A 14,273-nucleotide genomic window follows, 5' to 3' on the forward strand; every position below is an offset into this window, starting at 1 on the left:
GTATCTCTATAGGGTGGCAGTACAGTCGGTGGGTCAGGTGCAGTGCCCCCTGGCAGTAACAGAGCTTCTGAAGCAGCGTGCCGTGGCTGTGTTTGGAGAACCACAGGGCTGGACCGAGGCTCAGGTCAACTCTCTGGGCAACATCATGGGTCAGATACACTCCTCGGTTCCCCTCTCTCTCGCTCTATTGCTCTCTCTTATTTTGTGAAATACATTTACAAATGTAAGCCATTTCTCATCCCTCCTCCCCCTCTCTCTTTTTCATCTCACTTTTCTCCAGCTGGTTTGAGTTTGTCAGAGTTTCCTTCTCTCAGTCCCTCTGCCCTCTCGTTCCTCAGTCCGACCAGCATTCCTCTCATCCCCCCAGACCGCCTCGCTGTGAGTACACTCTCTCCCTCCATCTCCCTCTCTCTCTCTGCTGTGTTCCACTGAGGTTTTCTAATTACTAGGTGTAAGGGAAAAAATTGGTGACATTGGAACCCAGCGCTCCCATAACGCTGTATTCTCTTCTCATTTCTGATCAGGCACTCTCAACCAGCCAGCTGAAGGCCCTGGGTCCTGACAATGCTGCCATGGTAACTGCTGCACAGATGGTGGTACTGGGGGAGGCGCAACGGGCCGCTCTTGGCAACGCTCTGGGTGTGGCCTACAACCGCGTGGCCTACGACCGTGCAGAACCGACTACAAACCCACCCAGCAACCTGCCTCAACGCTCAGGTGAGAGGAAGGGAGGGGACTGGGCGGGGAGAGATGATTTTTCCCATTCATATGCTGGTATTTACAAATTTCCAAGATGTTATGAACACAGCATGAGTGAGAGATGGAGATAGGGAGAGATAAAGGAATGCTCCCAGTCAGGTAAGAGATAAAGAGTTGATTAGATTATGAGAGGAAGAAACAGAAATGAGGATGGATAGGCAGGAGAGAGAAGTCAAGTGGTGTAAAACATAGTGTAATGCCTTTTTTCCTCCACCAGGAGCATCTATGCTGGGAACTCTTGGAGTTGAAGTATTTATGCAACCCCTTCTTGTTCCTACTGCTGGGGTTTGTCCTGTAGTGATAAACTACACATCCCTTAGGCACGCATGAATATCTATATGGAACTGCTCATGCGTGTGTCGAACAAGAATAGAGATTGTTGATACAATTTGCATATTTTAACAGTAACAAATATAACTTGTATTTCTGTCATAAGAGTATATCCAGCTTTTTTAAATTAAAAATACCTATTCTAGATTAAGCCAAAGCAGGCCTTGAGCACATCAAAGCAGATACAGATACCTGTGACAAAAATGTGAAAGCGCTTAAGATATTTTTTATTCTATTTGTTAAAGAAATCTAATAAATATTTATCTTTCTATATCTTTGTCTCTATTGTAGGATAATGCTGGAACGTGATGTGTGAGTCGGTGTTCTGAGAGTTGGGATCATAAAATGAGGATTATGGGTGTTAACCGAGTGCTGATAAGATTGGAAATGGAAGACTGTAATTTAATAATAAAGATTATGAACCTACAGTCACTTACCCTATGGATTGTTAGTTGTTGAGACTCAGAATATAATAATCACTTTATTTATCTCTGGGTATTTTATTAGAAACGCTCTACGCAAGAAAGAAAACAACAGAAAATTGGGTTACAGGGGGAAAAGAGGGCTGTGCGTCAGCACTGTAATCTGTGAAGATTGAGAAGAAACTCTAGCTGGAGACACACACTCGCTTTATCAAAAGAGCAGAAGAGAGAACAGTTATCAACACCGCTGATTGGGTGACTAATCTTTAGGCAAATTTTTTTTTTTACAGTAATTAAACACGCCTTACATGGTTTTCTTTAGCATACAATCACTGTCCTCAACCCCTCACGCCTCTCCTCCTACACCAGGAGCTTCACTATCACGCCATCCATCTCTCTCCCCCTCCATTGCTCCCTTCCCCTCAGAGAGAGAAAGAGAGAATAGCTGTCTAGCTATCATGTACTCATATTTACATGGTTATGGTTCAGTTCTGGTGAAGTACAACCACACTTCAGTAATGGAAGGGTCCAACCCAACCCCTCCAGGTAATAGAGGGTCATCTTGAGATGGGATGTTTCCTGATTCATCTGGAATTCCTGATGTTACAAGGCCGGAACAACAGGAATACTCTGCCTGACGTCTCTGTGGAGCCAATCTCATCCCTGATCATACTATATGGTTAGACGGACGGGGATGAGAATGGAGAACATTCAAGAGACCAAGCCAATCCAGAGCTTACTCACAATGAAAAACAAATACCTGCACATACACAAACCCAGAAATCAAAGCCTATGAAAAAACTATAAGAAAATCGATGCAATAGTCAAAAAGAACTGGGACTGGCTCTACACAGAGAAGAGGCCAGTGGGGGCTGTCACCAATCCACTGTGAGATTCTGTGCTTGGATGAGCCATAGAAAACTGAAACATTCAAATCAATAAGCTAATCACATCTCCATGTTGTCTAGTCTCTTTCAACACCAGTCACATTCTCAGTTGATGACAGACAACAGAAATCTAACAGAACTCAACTGTAGACTGACTGGTGGTTACCATTTTGAAAAGTACACTTCTGAATGGAAGTGTTATTTGGTAATATAACCTGGAATAATGTGTTTTATAACTCATTTACAACCACAGGAGGTTGGTGGCACCTTAATTGGGGAGAATGGGCTCGTGGTAATGACTTCGGTGGAATGGTATGAAACACATTGTTTCCATGTGTTTGATGCCATTCCATTTGCTCTGTTCCAGCCATTATTATGAGCCGTTCTCCCCTCAGCAGCCTCCACTGTTTACAACTCAGTAAGAATATGTTAATACTACCTCAGTCAGACAGGTACAGCACCTGAGGTACTGCGTCCTGAATCAGTCAGACACTGACACACACAGGTTCTGGCTGCCATATGAGAAATGTGCCAGAAATTTAAATAAGAAAAAATTAAATGAAAACAACAACAACTGTTATCACAATGTGCTTGTGTGTTGGATAAGTGATGACAGGAACACACTGCTGAAGAACGGTTTACAGTGAAGAGTTTTACTTTCCTTCCTAAACCTCCTCTCTCTTACTAAAATATCTGCAGTTTATGGTACTCTCTCACCCTCCTTTCCTCCAAAATATTCTCTCTTCTCTCTCCCCCCTCCTTCTCTACCTTCCCCTCCCTCACTATTTTTTTCTCTCAGACAGGTTTGTCTGTCTTGCGTGCGGTGATGAAGGCCATGCCGTGAGTCCTGAAGTGTGTGTTCAGATCCGACACCTTGTCAAAGCGTTTCCCACACACCTTACACCCCACCCTGCCCTCCCCATCCTCCCCCAGCGGCGTGGGGGGGTGAGACGAGGAAGAGGGAGATCCCGGCAGGGAACCCCCTCTGGGACTCCCGTCACCGTGGTTACCGCCGTTGCCGGGTGACGATGTCAGGGAGCGGTCGTTATGGGCGTGGCGGCTGTGGTTGTCAGGGGGCGTGTCTCGGACCCGGTGGCTGATGAAGCGGTGGCGGGAGAGGGAGGGGGCGGAGGCAAAGCAGGCTCCACACTGCAGACACTGCAGGCTGACTCCTCCCCCCAGGGCCTCGGAGCGGTGCTGGGGGATGTGCTCCAGGAAGACGGCGCGGTCCTCGGTGGTGAAGCCACACGGAGCACAGTGGAACCCAGACTCTGGCTGGGGAGGGGGGGCCGAGGAGGTGACGCGAGGTCTCTTAGCGGGGATGATGCCCTCGGTCACATCCTCCTCTTCCTCCTCAGTCTTCACCCCTCCTCCTCCATCTTCCTCAGCTGAAACAGTGAACGGAGGGTTGGAGCCTCCGTCCTGCTCTGAGGAACTGTCTGCCCCCTCTGCACCCCTCCCTCGCTTCTGACAGACAGAGAGAATTAGAGTTAATGACATTTAGCATTAATAACCTGTCTTCCTATATTAAAGGCTGCAATCGGTAGTTGTGAGAGAAAGTGGAACTGTACCTTTGTGTCTAGAGCTGACATGCTGTGTCTCAGCTGGACGTGTCTCTCCAACACCAGCCTACTGCTGAACGTCCTCTTCCCCTCAGTACACAACCTACACACACAAGCACACACACAGGTTAGGGTTTAGTGTAGGGGGTAGGGTGAGATAAAGCTGTAATAGGGTAGTATAGGGGTTCATGTGAGGTTTGGGTATAGTATATAGGGGTTAGGGTGCAGTGTGCATACTCACTGGCAGTGGAAGGCTTGTTTGATGCCCTTGTGTTTGACTCTGATGTGGGGGGTAGGGTATAGTATGTAGGGGTTAGGGTGTAGTGTGCATACTCACCGGCAGTGGAAGGCTCGTTTGATGCCCTTGTGTTTGACTCTGATGTGGCGTCTGAGGCTGGACGTGGAGGAGAAGGAGCTCTCACACAGACTACACGGGAACTTCTTCAGGATCTACACAAAACACAGGTACCTTACAATAAACAGTCCCCTCAGCTCCCCTAGTTTAAAAACAGAAAGGCTACTAAAGACAATGATGCTTACTGAGAAAAACGGCTGAAAATCTGTTCTTCAAAGAAAAAGAAAAAAAGAGGGGAAACTTTCCTGGATCCCTCCACTTCATGTGAGAGGTGACTGTGCTCCACAACTTTAGAGATAGATATGATATACGGCTTCAGAACCTATATGATCGGGTCCAATCCTAACTTGACAAACACCTGGGGAGCTCAAAGTTGAGTCTAAATAAACTCTGATCTTATTTGGAAGAACGTAAGTGAAGTATTAAGCATAACTTTTCTCAAGTGAGGACTGGGCCCGTGGCGATTAGGTGATTAGTTTAAGGGCCAGTTAGGGGTTAATTTTGGGCAGGACTGGGCCCGTGGGCAGGCAGTAGAGTAGGCCTGACCTAGAGGGTCAGAAGATACAATGGATCACTGATCAGTTAGAACCGATTCAGAATCAATCTACTGTACTGCACATCAAACATGAAACTGTCTTTATGTGTAGTCTTTATGTGCAGTCTTTATGTGCAGTCTGTGTTCCTGACCTTGCCATGCTGCTCTGCCATATGGGTAATGTAGTCCTCTCTGTCAGCGTAGCGGGCGTGGCAGGGAGCACAGCTCCACCCTGGACTCGTCTTACTGCTCTCTCCATCCTTCTCTTCCTCCTCCTCCTCCTCCCTTCCCCACTCCTCCCCGTCAGAGCTCTCCGTCTTCGCCGAGCTCCGCACCCGAGGGAGAGGGGCAGGGGAGGGCGCCATGGCAACGGGAACTTCCTGTTTGACTGCGGGGCCTCTGTGAGTAGTCTGAGCGAGGGAAGGGGGAGGAGAGGAGAGAAGAGAAAAGGAGAAAGGAACAGAGCAGATAGAGAGATGGAAGAGAGTTAAGCTACACATCAACAGAATATTTTATGAATGTAAAAAAACTGACTGACCCAAGCCCAGTCTTGAGAAGGACTGTGTGAGAGGTGAACCCATAGATGTACCTTGATGTGCTCCAGCATGGAACTTCTCTGAGCGTAGAGTTTGGTGCACTCAGGACACTTGAACACGTGCACCTTCTGCTTGACTAGGTGGGTGTCAAAGTGGACGTACAGCAGTGGCTTCTGGGTAAATACTGTGTCACACATCACACACTTGTAGATCATCCTGTAAGGAAGAAGAGAAGGGTATAAAATCAGAGAACACAATCAGTGTGCGTGTGTGTGTGTGCGTGTGTGCGTACTTGGCCTGTCCTCCAGTGAGTGTGGGGTGCTGGGTGTTGATGTGGCTCTGGGCGCTGGGGGAGGACTTGAAGGCCATGGGGCAGCTGGGACACTTATGGAACACCTCACAGTGAGCCGTCTGGATGTGGGACTTGACAGAGTTTAACCCTCCAAACACCACCTGACAACTAGAACACCTGCAGAAAGAGAGAGAGCGAGAGAGAGAGAGAAATATAATTGTAGATGTTGTCCCTAAACACTGATTCAGGGTCAGATATTTCTTCATCCTCCTAATGGTTAAAGCATGGGTTGGTGGTAGGGCTGTTGCGGTGACCGTATTACCGACACACCAGCAGTCATGACCACAGTGAAATTCCATGTAACCGCTGAGTCACGGTAATCTCCTCTTATGAGCTCTGGACATGTGTTAGTAGTACCCAACTCGCTAATGACCATCAGGTCGCTAATGGCCTGGTACTCAGGGCTCTACTGTCCCTCTAACCACTCTGACATCAATGCAAATGCAATCGAAAATCACATCAAACACTTATCATCAAAACAGTTGGCCTATCAGACTTTTAAAACTCACCTCACTGTGATAATCAATTTGAAGAAAGAAGTTCAACAGCAGGTTGAAACAGTGTAAAACATGGTTGTTGTGGATGTTGTTTCAAAGCCTAACACAACGAAATGGACAGCGCTTTCTAAGGTGATGATTTATTCAAAACATACGCATATTACAGCTTATGCATGTACGTAGGCTTATGAACCCCCCTCCCCCAAAAAACAGAATTAAAATGATGATTGTACCGTTATACAATTCATAGCCTACAGCATAATACTACGCACGGCAGAAAAACAAAACTGATTTAAGATGTCTTTGGTACATAATTGATCTAGCCTATTCTCCAAAATTAAAAAAATTTGAGTAAATCGCCTTTACGTGTGAGCTGTATTATTATGCATACTGGACTGGTTACCTTATGCTACGCTCCAACATGTCTATCCATGAGTCTGGGAGAGAACGTATAGCCCTAGGCGATGCTGTTGGTTCATTGATTGTGCAGGGCAGCTTACAGTTAGCCTACAATTAGTGAATTTGTATTTGATTTTGAATAGCCTAGTAATAGGGCATTTTTTATTAATTGGGTGACATTACCTTTAGCTATACAGAATATCTCACCACCATGCGTGTCCATCTCCTCCTCTCTCTCCTTTATTCCTTTCTCGAGCGCGCAGACGGGCTGTCAACAGTTTTGTGAAATATGTTTCGTTGCCAAAACATGTCACTATCAATGTTTCCAAACAGATTTCACTTGTTTTCCCAAATGAAGCACTGGGTAGCTGCAGGAACGGGGTTGGAGAGCCCATGGCATACAGAGTTTGGGCGGAATATCACCTGCAGGGCAGCGAGAGCATGCTCCTCAAACAGTGGTTGATGCGTGGAGTGAAATGAGTGTTCTTATATTTATTTCTCAGCTGCTCATATTAAGCACATGCTCCGCTATAAAACAGAAGTAGCCAACAAAACGGACCTGAGGGTAAGTGCGCGGCGTCCATTCGCTATTCCAGTGCATACAGATGACATGTATTTTCCCCTGCCCCTGTTCATTGATAATGGGACATTCTAAATCAAAACTAATTTTACATATTAGACTAGATTAAACTGAGAATAGTCTGAAGGGTGAAAATATGATCACTTGATGAGAGAACATCTGTGCAGCCTGAGGCAAGGAACAGAGCGCAAACTTGTTTTGCTACTTTCTCAAAATCATCAATAGCCTATAGTCGCACCATGCAGCCCATTTATGCTTTGATTTCTAAGACATTTTTGTATCATTCACAACTAAAGTTGTCAAATAACTCCAAATCTAGCATATAGGACCTGTTTCAAATGTTCACTTTTATGCTCAACATAGCCACTTCATATACGCAAACGCTCCGTAATGGGAAAAATATCCTAAGTTCAATTATATTATTCTTACTATATAACCATATAAAATAAAGTGATGACATAGCTTGTCAGCTAAATGCTAAATGAACAAGCCTACAGCCTGTGGCATGGAGGACAGCCAGATATGAGTTGGCCTATGTTATTTTGTTCTTCATATCATGTTTCTTTAGACCTGACTCAAATAAATTATGGACTTATTGTGATGGTGTATATTAAATTGATTTATTATACTTTTTTTAAATGTAGATGTTCCAAAAACGCTCATAGGCGGCTTGTATGTGTGGAGGCCTGGAGATGCTAAACATGTTTATGTTAATTAACGGTCAATTACCGTGAGCCCAGCAGACTTTTGCATGACAATAACCAGCTGACAAAATGTCATGACCGCCACAGCCCTAGTTGGTGGTAAGGTAATCTGATCCTAGATCAGTGTCTAGGGGAGTAACTAGGTTCGTTTCAATTACAGAGGGAGTGAGGGGTGAAAGGTCACCTGTATCCGATGCGTCGTGTGAAGTGGAGACAGGCCTCCTCCAGATGGGATTGGAAGGCTGGCTGCTTGGCCACACCCCCACACTCTGGGCAGACGTAGGGGGGGCGGGGGTTGTGGATGCGAGCGTGAGCAGAGGCACTGCAGCCGTTAGGAAGGAGCATGGGGGGAGAACACTCCGTACAGGACTGGAGGGAGAGAGGGAGACGGTGAAAGGAGGGACCACAGGTCAGTAAGGCAGGTACTCCTAAAGCCATGACAAGCTATTCATATAGTGTCTAGAATGTAAAAGATGTGGAAACACACACACTGCTCTACTCACAGTGTTAAGGGCTGGTTTGACCTCCTGGAAGTGGGCAGCCACCTCGGCCTTGCTGCAGAACTGCACCTTACACTCAGGACACTTGTTATTGGTGTACAGCACCGGCTCTGCCGCCTTCTTATTGGGGACTGGCTGCTGCAGCTGGGGGGCGGGGCTCAGGGTCGCAGGGGTCACTGCTGAAGTCACAGCCGGAGAAGACGACGCTAGGACAGAGGAGGTGGAGAGGGAGGGAGAGAGCATGCCTAAAGGAGGCATAGAGAGAGAGAGAGAGACGGGGAGATAGATAGGGGAAGGGGAGTGAAAGTTAAAGAGAGGTGGGTTAGACAGGCACTGTTAAACAGCGATGCACCCGTAGTCATAAAGCGTCTCAGAGTAGGAGGTCTGATCTAGGATCAGGTCACCCCCCGTTCATATAATATGATTCATTATGATCTCAAAGTCAAATCTGATGCTAGATCAGCACTCCTACTCTGAGATGCTTTATGTATAGAGTCCTAGGTCAGATATGAAGGTAATAGCACACAGTCTCTCTCTCACCGATGGGAGTGGTGTCCTGTTGTCCTATCATCTGCTCCACAGTGACAGGTCTCATGACCAAGTGGGAACACTGCATGACCAGTCCCCTCTCCTTGTGTTCCCTGGCGTGGAGCAGCAGGCTGCACTTGTTGAAGAAGGCCAGCCGCTTGGCACAGTGGTTACAGGTCACCTCGATCCTCAGGGACCGCCGGTCGTAGTGGCGAGCCAGGCTGCGCTCCAGGGCAAACGCATCGCCACACTCCAGACAGCGGTAGCCCTGCGACGCAAAGAAGGAAGAACAACATGAATACAATACCTATGTTGATGACATGTCTCTCGATACAATGCGTATTCATTGGTGTTGTATGTATTGGCTGGTGCAATCAAATTTCCCCTTTGGGGATTAATAAGCGCCCTTGAGCGAGGCACTTAACCCTAATTTGCTCCAGGTGCGCCGCACTACTATGCCTGACCCTGTAAAACAACACCTATCCGGTGTATGACCATAAAAAAACCACATAAACAAGAGCGATTTATTGGTCTACTGAACACAAGGTCTAACTGAAATTTGACTTCCGCTTTTAAGTGCTACTAGTGCAATACTGGATCCATGCTGATATAGACCCCTCAAAGTCATCTCTGGACCTCGAAGCCGGTTCCACTGCGTTTTTTCATTGTTCCCCTCTAATGAGGGACTGATTTAGACCTGGGACATCAGGTGGGTGCAATTCATTATCAGGTAGAACAGAAAACCAGCCGGCTCCAGACCTCGTTGGGTAAGAGTTGAATACCCCTGATATAGACCTAGGTCTGTTACCTGTGCAGGCAGAGGCAGGTCCCACTCCGGTGGTAGTGGTGTAGAGAGGTCTGGTCTGTAGCTGGGCAGCAGGTTCTTGCTGTTGAGGATCTTGTTGAAGGCCTCCACCAAACTGGACTGGCTCCTGGAGATGATGGCTCCTGTACTGTTCACTATGGAGGCCGGTCTACTGCCCCCCTGAGGGGGGAGGAGGGGGGAGGGGGACACAGACACACCCCCATTCAAGGTCTTCTGGCCCAGGCTGCGCACGCTGGCCCCCCCTGGGCTGAATCTGGGGGAGGCGGAAGAGACGGAGGGGAGGGCTGCTGACTTGGTGATGCTGACAGCCGTAGCTGACACTTTGGGCTTGTTGCTGTCGGCGGCCATCTTGTTTTGGGCCTTGCTGGCGGCCATCAACATGGCGGTACTTGCATCCTGGAGTGTAGACACAGGCAGGAGGCTGCCACCCTTTGACTTCTGCTGCGGAGGCTGCTGAGATGCCACCCTCTTGGGCCGGCTGAGGACCTTACGACCCCCTGGGGAGGGTTTGGAGCTGTCTGTGCCCTTTGAGGGGGTCCCCCCTGCCCCTTTAGATGCTACTCGCGTCACTGTCCTGGTGATGCTGCCTGTAGGGGTCTTGACCGTTTTGATTCGGACTTTGAGCGGGCGAACAGGGGCTGTTGGTGTCGTCATAGCGTTGGCCGGAGCCGTCTCCGTATCTCCTGTTTGTCTTCCATCCACAACCTCCATCTTCTCACTGTCCTCTGACCTGCTCACCAGGGTAGGCTCACTCTCCATGGGCTCCTCTTCCTCTCTAGCCCCCTGTGGAGTTGAAGCTGAGGCTGGTGCAGGGCTGGAGCTCATCTTGGGCACAGTGGACATAGCAGAACCTGTCTGGTCAGGCGGGGGACTCTCTGGTGAGTCCCTCTCCTCGATCACATGTTCCGGGTTTCTTTCCTCCATCACAGGGCTAGAGATGGGTCTGGGGTTACTCAGGGCGGCAGCCAGCCAGGACTGACTGGCCCGGGGCTGGGCAGGAGGAGGGGAGGGAGACCTGGGGGTGGAGGGTACTTCATCTGGAGGGGGGGGTTTAGAGTTGGAGGATGTCAGAGTGATGGAGGGAGGGGGTTTGGAGGAGAGAGGAGGGGGGCACGAGAGGAGAGGAGGGGAGGAGGGAGTTGGGGAGCTAAACAGCTCTGAAGAGGACACTTGGCGGTGTCTGCGTGGAAATTTGGGAGGAGAGCACATGGGAGAATCTGGGCTCTCTTGGATCACTAGCGGGCTTCCTAAATCCGGTTCAGAGTCGTCCTCATCCGAGTCCATGATGCGCCTCATCCTTCCATTGGAGGGAGGGGGGGAGGAGAGATGCCTGGGAGGGCGCGGAGTGTCCTCACTCAGGATGGAGGGAGGAGAGAGGTGTGGGTTGACGGAGAGTGAAGATGACGATGAGGAGGAGGATGTGGAGGTTATAGGACCAGCAGAGGTGTGAGGGGAGGGGAGAGGTTTCAGTCTGTTGAGAATATTAACTGTATGTTTGGTTGTGCTGGCCGACCCCCCCGCACCCCCACTGCTGCCCCTTCCTTCACTCGCAGTGGAAGGGGAGCAGGTTGACCAGAGCTCCCTGTTGGCCTGGCCCATCCCCTGGCCTCTCACACTGGGCTCCAGCGTGGCTGTGGACCCCTCAAACCCATTCTGGAGGAGAGGTTCTGAGGAGACCAGACTAGGCATCCTAGGAGCCAGTCGTGAATTCAGCAGGCTCCCCTTGACTCCCATCCCAGTCTCCACCTCAGGGTCTGGGTCTGTCCCACTGCCCCCAGGGCTTTCTCCATCCTCTTCATCTGACCCCTCAGTATCCTCATAGGAGTCAGGCCTCACCCTGTTCTTAACAATCACACTGACCACTGGAGGCTCACTCTGGGGGTTGGGAGGGGAATCAGTGGGGCTGGAAGGTCTTGGCGAGGGACCCCCGGCCCCAGACACGCTGCCCCCAGCCTTCCCTGACCCCTCCCCACCCTCTTCTGGCGCAGACTGGATGGCCTCTTTGGCATCGATGTCTGGAATGTCGAAGGCTGCCAACAAGTCATCGAAATCTGGGGTTTTCATGTCCCCCATTCCCGGATTACGAAACCTGCAGGACAGACACACAGGAGTGAGAAATAAACACTGTGTTGTCCCCAACCCAACTTAAGTCCCTAAGGCAGGACCGAATACTATGAATGATGATAAATCATGACAAACATAGATGTGACTTCCTGTTTTGAACGTGCATCATCATAATGTTGAATTGCAATGTTGAATAGCCTATATTTCAGGTAGCTATGTAAGTAAATTACTAGAATCCAATAAACCTCAAACCTGGCGAACTTATTGAATGAGTTAGCAGTTAGAAGCAACCACTGTATTTGGAAGTTAGGAACTTATTTGGAAGTTCAAGTTCCCCAACTGCCCTAGTGTGAACTGGCTACTGAGCTAGCAAGCTAGTACAGCAAAGACAGCTAGCAAGACCGATAGCTAGGCCTAGTTTTCAGACAGCATTTTTTGTTGTTGTTGCACATGCTTTATGCAGTGCAGCTGTATTAGCTAGTTACCTATTCTCGCTGAGTTTGCGAGAACACAAAATGTGGATATTTTAGCGTTACTTTATTTGACAACGTTCATTTAGCTATTTAGCTACCACACTGAACTGTCGACAATCTCGACACACATACACTAACTACGTTCCCTACTAGCATTGCGCTGAACAGCTAGCGTAGCTAACATCACTTAGCTAGCTAGAATTTACGTCGTCGTCAGCGCAAGGAAGCATTTTAACGCCTGCTTTTCAGGTATTTAAACCTTACATTTGGAAATTATTCCAGGACATTCATATGAAGCAGTGGTTTATAATGGTATATCCGTGACAGGCAGAAATGTATATATAGTTTTAAATCTGTGAAGGAAATTTTGGTTTGTTTACCTCGCTCTTGGGTTCCGACTTTCCTTTTTGACGCATGGGTTGTTCGTCACCAGAGACGACGGGGGAGATAGGTCCTGCCAGGTTCATAAAGTGGTCACCTTTGGAAGCTAATGTGTATGCAATTTGCCAGCTGTCTTCCGCACATATGATGTACATACGTTTTACATTGTAATGCCTTGTTCTGGCGAGTGTTGGCAATCATTTCCTAAAAATGGTTGAGGACATTGTCATTTGACAGTGGTACAATCAAATAACCTTTATAGCACAATGTCCTCCAGAGCCAAGGGCATGCTTTTGTTGCATTTGTGGTCCTGCAGGGACTAAATTTAGACAATGTCTGTTTCACAAAGCATGGCTTTTCAGAAAGACCTACAGTTACACAGGGATAGTTTGCAATAAAATCAGTATTTATCTGACATTTTTATACTAAAGGTCAAGTCCATAGTAGTCAATCCCCTCCATGGAAGGAGTATGTGTACAGCATGTCAACATTGGCACAAAATTCCACAACCAGCCGAGGTGTTCTCTTGAATTATGTAAATGTATTTATTATTATCAGTACACAATGTACACTTACTGAATGTCCTTGGGTTGATATAAGATCCCAATTTAGTACAAATGTTGTTTTTTAAAGGCAACATTCATCATTAACCTTGACACAACAAAAGAAAAAAATCAGTCATTATTATCTATTATGTTTAGTGTGTAAATGTTCATTTCTTCTTCTCATCCTCTTTGTCTTTCTTGCTGTCAGGTTTGGATCCTGTCTGTGAGGCCAGGGAGCCCATGGCGTTACGGATGGCCTCGTTGTTGGGGTCGACACCCGGTAGGTTCTCCAGGACGCTCTGGAGGAACTCTGGGTCCTGCATCACATCATAGTCCTCCTCATCCTGCAGAGAGAGAGGAGGGAGGCAGGGCAGAGAGATTAACATATGCTAGAAACACAAGAGCCTTTGAGCATGTGTAACATCCGCAGTTTCATCTCAGTGGTGTGTGAGAGTTGGCCGTACCTTACCACCCTCTGAGTCCACGGGGGCTCCTGTGTCCATGTCCATCGACTCTGCTGTGTAGGACAGGACAGAGATGTTACGGACCGATTATGCCACGTTATAACTGGCTAAAACTGGCTATGTATGTCACTGACCTCCACCCTGCATGGACATCTGCAGGGCGTAGGCGATCTGCTCGTCCTCCGTCATGCGGCTGAAGTCAGGCATAGCGGGCGTGGCCGTGTCAGCCTGGGGGACTGACATCTTCAGCAGAGCATCGTCTGACTCTGGAGGGGGGAGGGGGGGTTAACAGTTCAGTCCCCCATATGCAGTGTCTCCCTCCAGGGAAGATCAGAGTACATTTACATTTAAGTCATTTAGCAGACGCTCTTATCCAGAGCGACTTACAGTTAGTGAGTGAATCTTTTATTTTTATTTTTTATAAATATATCTATATTTTTTTTACTGGCCCCCCGTGGGAATTGAACCCACAACCCTGGCGTTGCAAACGCCATGCTCAACCAACTGAGCTACATCCCTGCCGGCCATTCCCTCCCCTATCCTGGAAGACGCTGGGCCAATTGTGCGCCGCCCC

General features: G+C 48.2%; 2 protein-coding genes across 4 annotated transcripts in view; both read right to left on the reverse strand.

Moving 5' to 3' along the window:
* Positions 1 to 2,732: 2,732 nt before the first annotated feature.
* Positions 2,733 to 12,761, reverse strand: LOC121543213 (zinc finger protein 687b-like). 3 transcript variants are annotated; one of them, XM_041852948.2, is made up of 11 exons: positions 12,690 to 12,761; positions 9,755 to 11,861; positions 8,959 to 9,214; positions 8,422 to 8,663; positions 8,103 to 8,287; positions 5,679 to 5,855; positions 5,440 to 5,602; positions 5,003 to 5,260; positions 4,298 to 4,410; positions 3,970 to 4,063; positions 2,733 to 3,862 (listed from the first exon to the last, which is right to left on the reverse strand). In XM_041852948.2, the coding sequence occupies exons 2-11, from the start codon at positions 11,843 to 11,845 to the stop codon at positions 3,194 to 3,196; spliced, it is 4,248 nt and encodes a 1,415-aa protein (XP_041708882.1). In that variant the 5' UTR covers positions 11,846 to 11,861; positions 12,690 to 12,761; the 3' UTR covers positions 2,733 to 3,193. The 3 variants fall into 3 exon arrangements, 2 of the variants coding, with proteins under 2 accessions (XP_041708882.1, XP_041708881.1); XM_041852947.2 differs by having other exon boundaries at positions 2,733 to 3,865; XR_005995994.1 differs by lacking the exons at positions 2,733 to 3,862; positions 3,970 to 4,063 and adding an exon at positions 4,501 to 4,861 and having other exon boundaries at positions 4,320 to 4,410.
* Positions 12,762 to 13,211: 450 nt separating this feature from the next.
* The window catches only part of LOC121543214 (putative PIP5K1A and PSMD4-like protein), a 34,861-nt gene continuing 33,799 nt past the window's right edge, over positions 13,212 to 14,273 (reverse strand). The window contains exons 24-26 of the mRNA XM_041852949.2: positions 13,834 to 13,965; positions 13,700 to 13,752; positions 13,212 to 13,579 (exon numbers count right to left, since the gene is read on the reverse strand). Coding sequence (XP_041708883.2) covers positions 13,403 to 13,579; positions 13,700 to 13,752; positions 13,834 to 13,965 — 362 coding nt within the window. The 3' untranslated portion in view covers positions 13,212 to 13,402. The remainder of the gene's footprint in view (positions 13,580 to 13,699; positions 13,753 to 13,833; positions 13,966 to 14,273) is intronic.

This window comes from Coregonus clupeaformis, chromosome 17 (genome assembly GCF_020615455.1).
Source record: "Coregonus clupeaformis isolate EN_2021a chromosome 17, ASM2061545v1, whole genome shotgun sequence".
Lineage (NCBI taxonomy): Eukaryota > Metazoa > Chordata > Actinopteri > Salmoniformes > Salmonidae > Coregonus > Coregonus clupeaformis.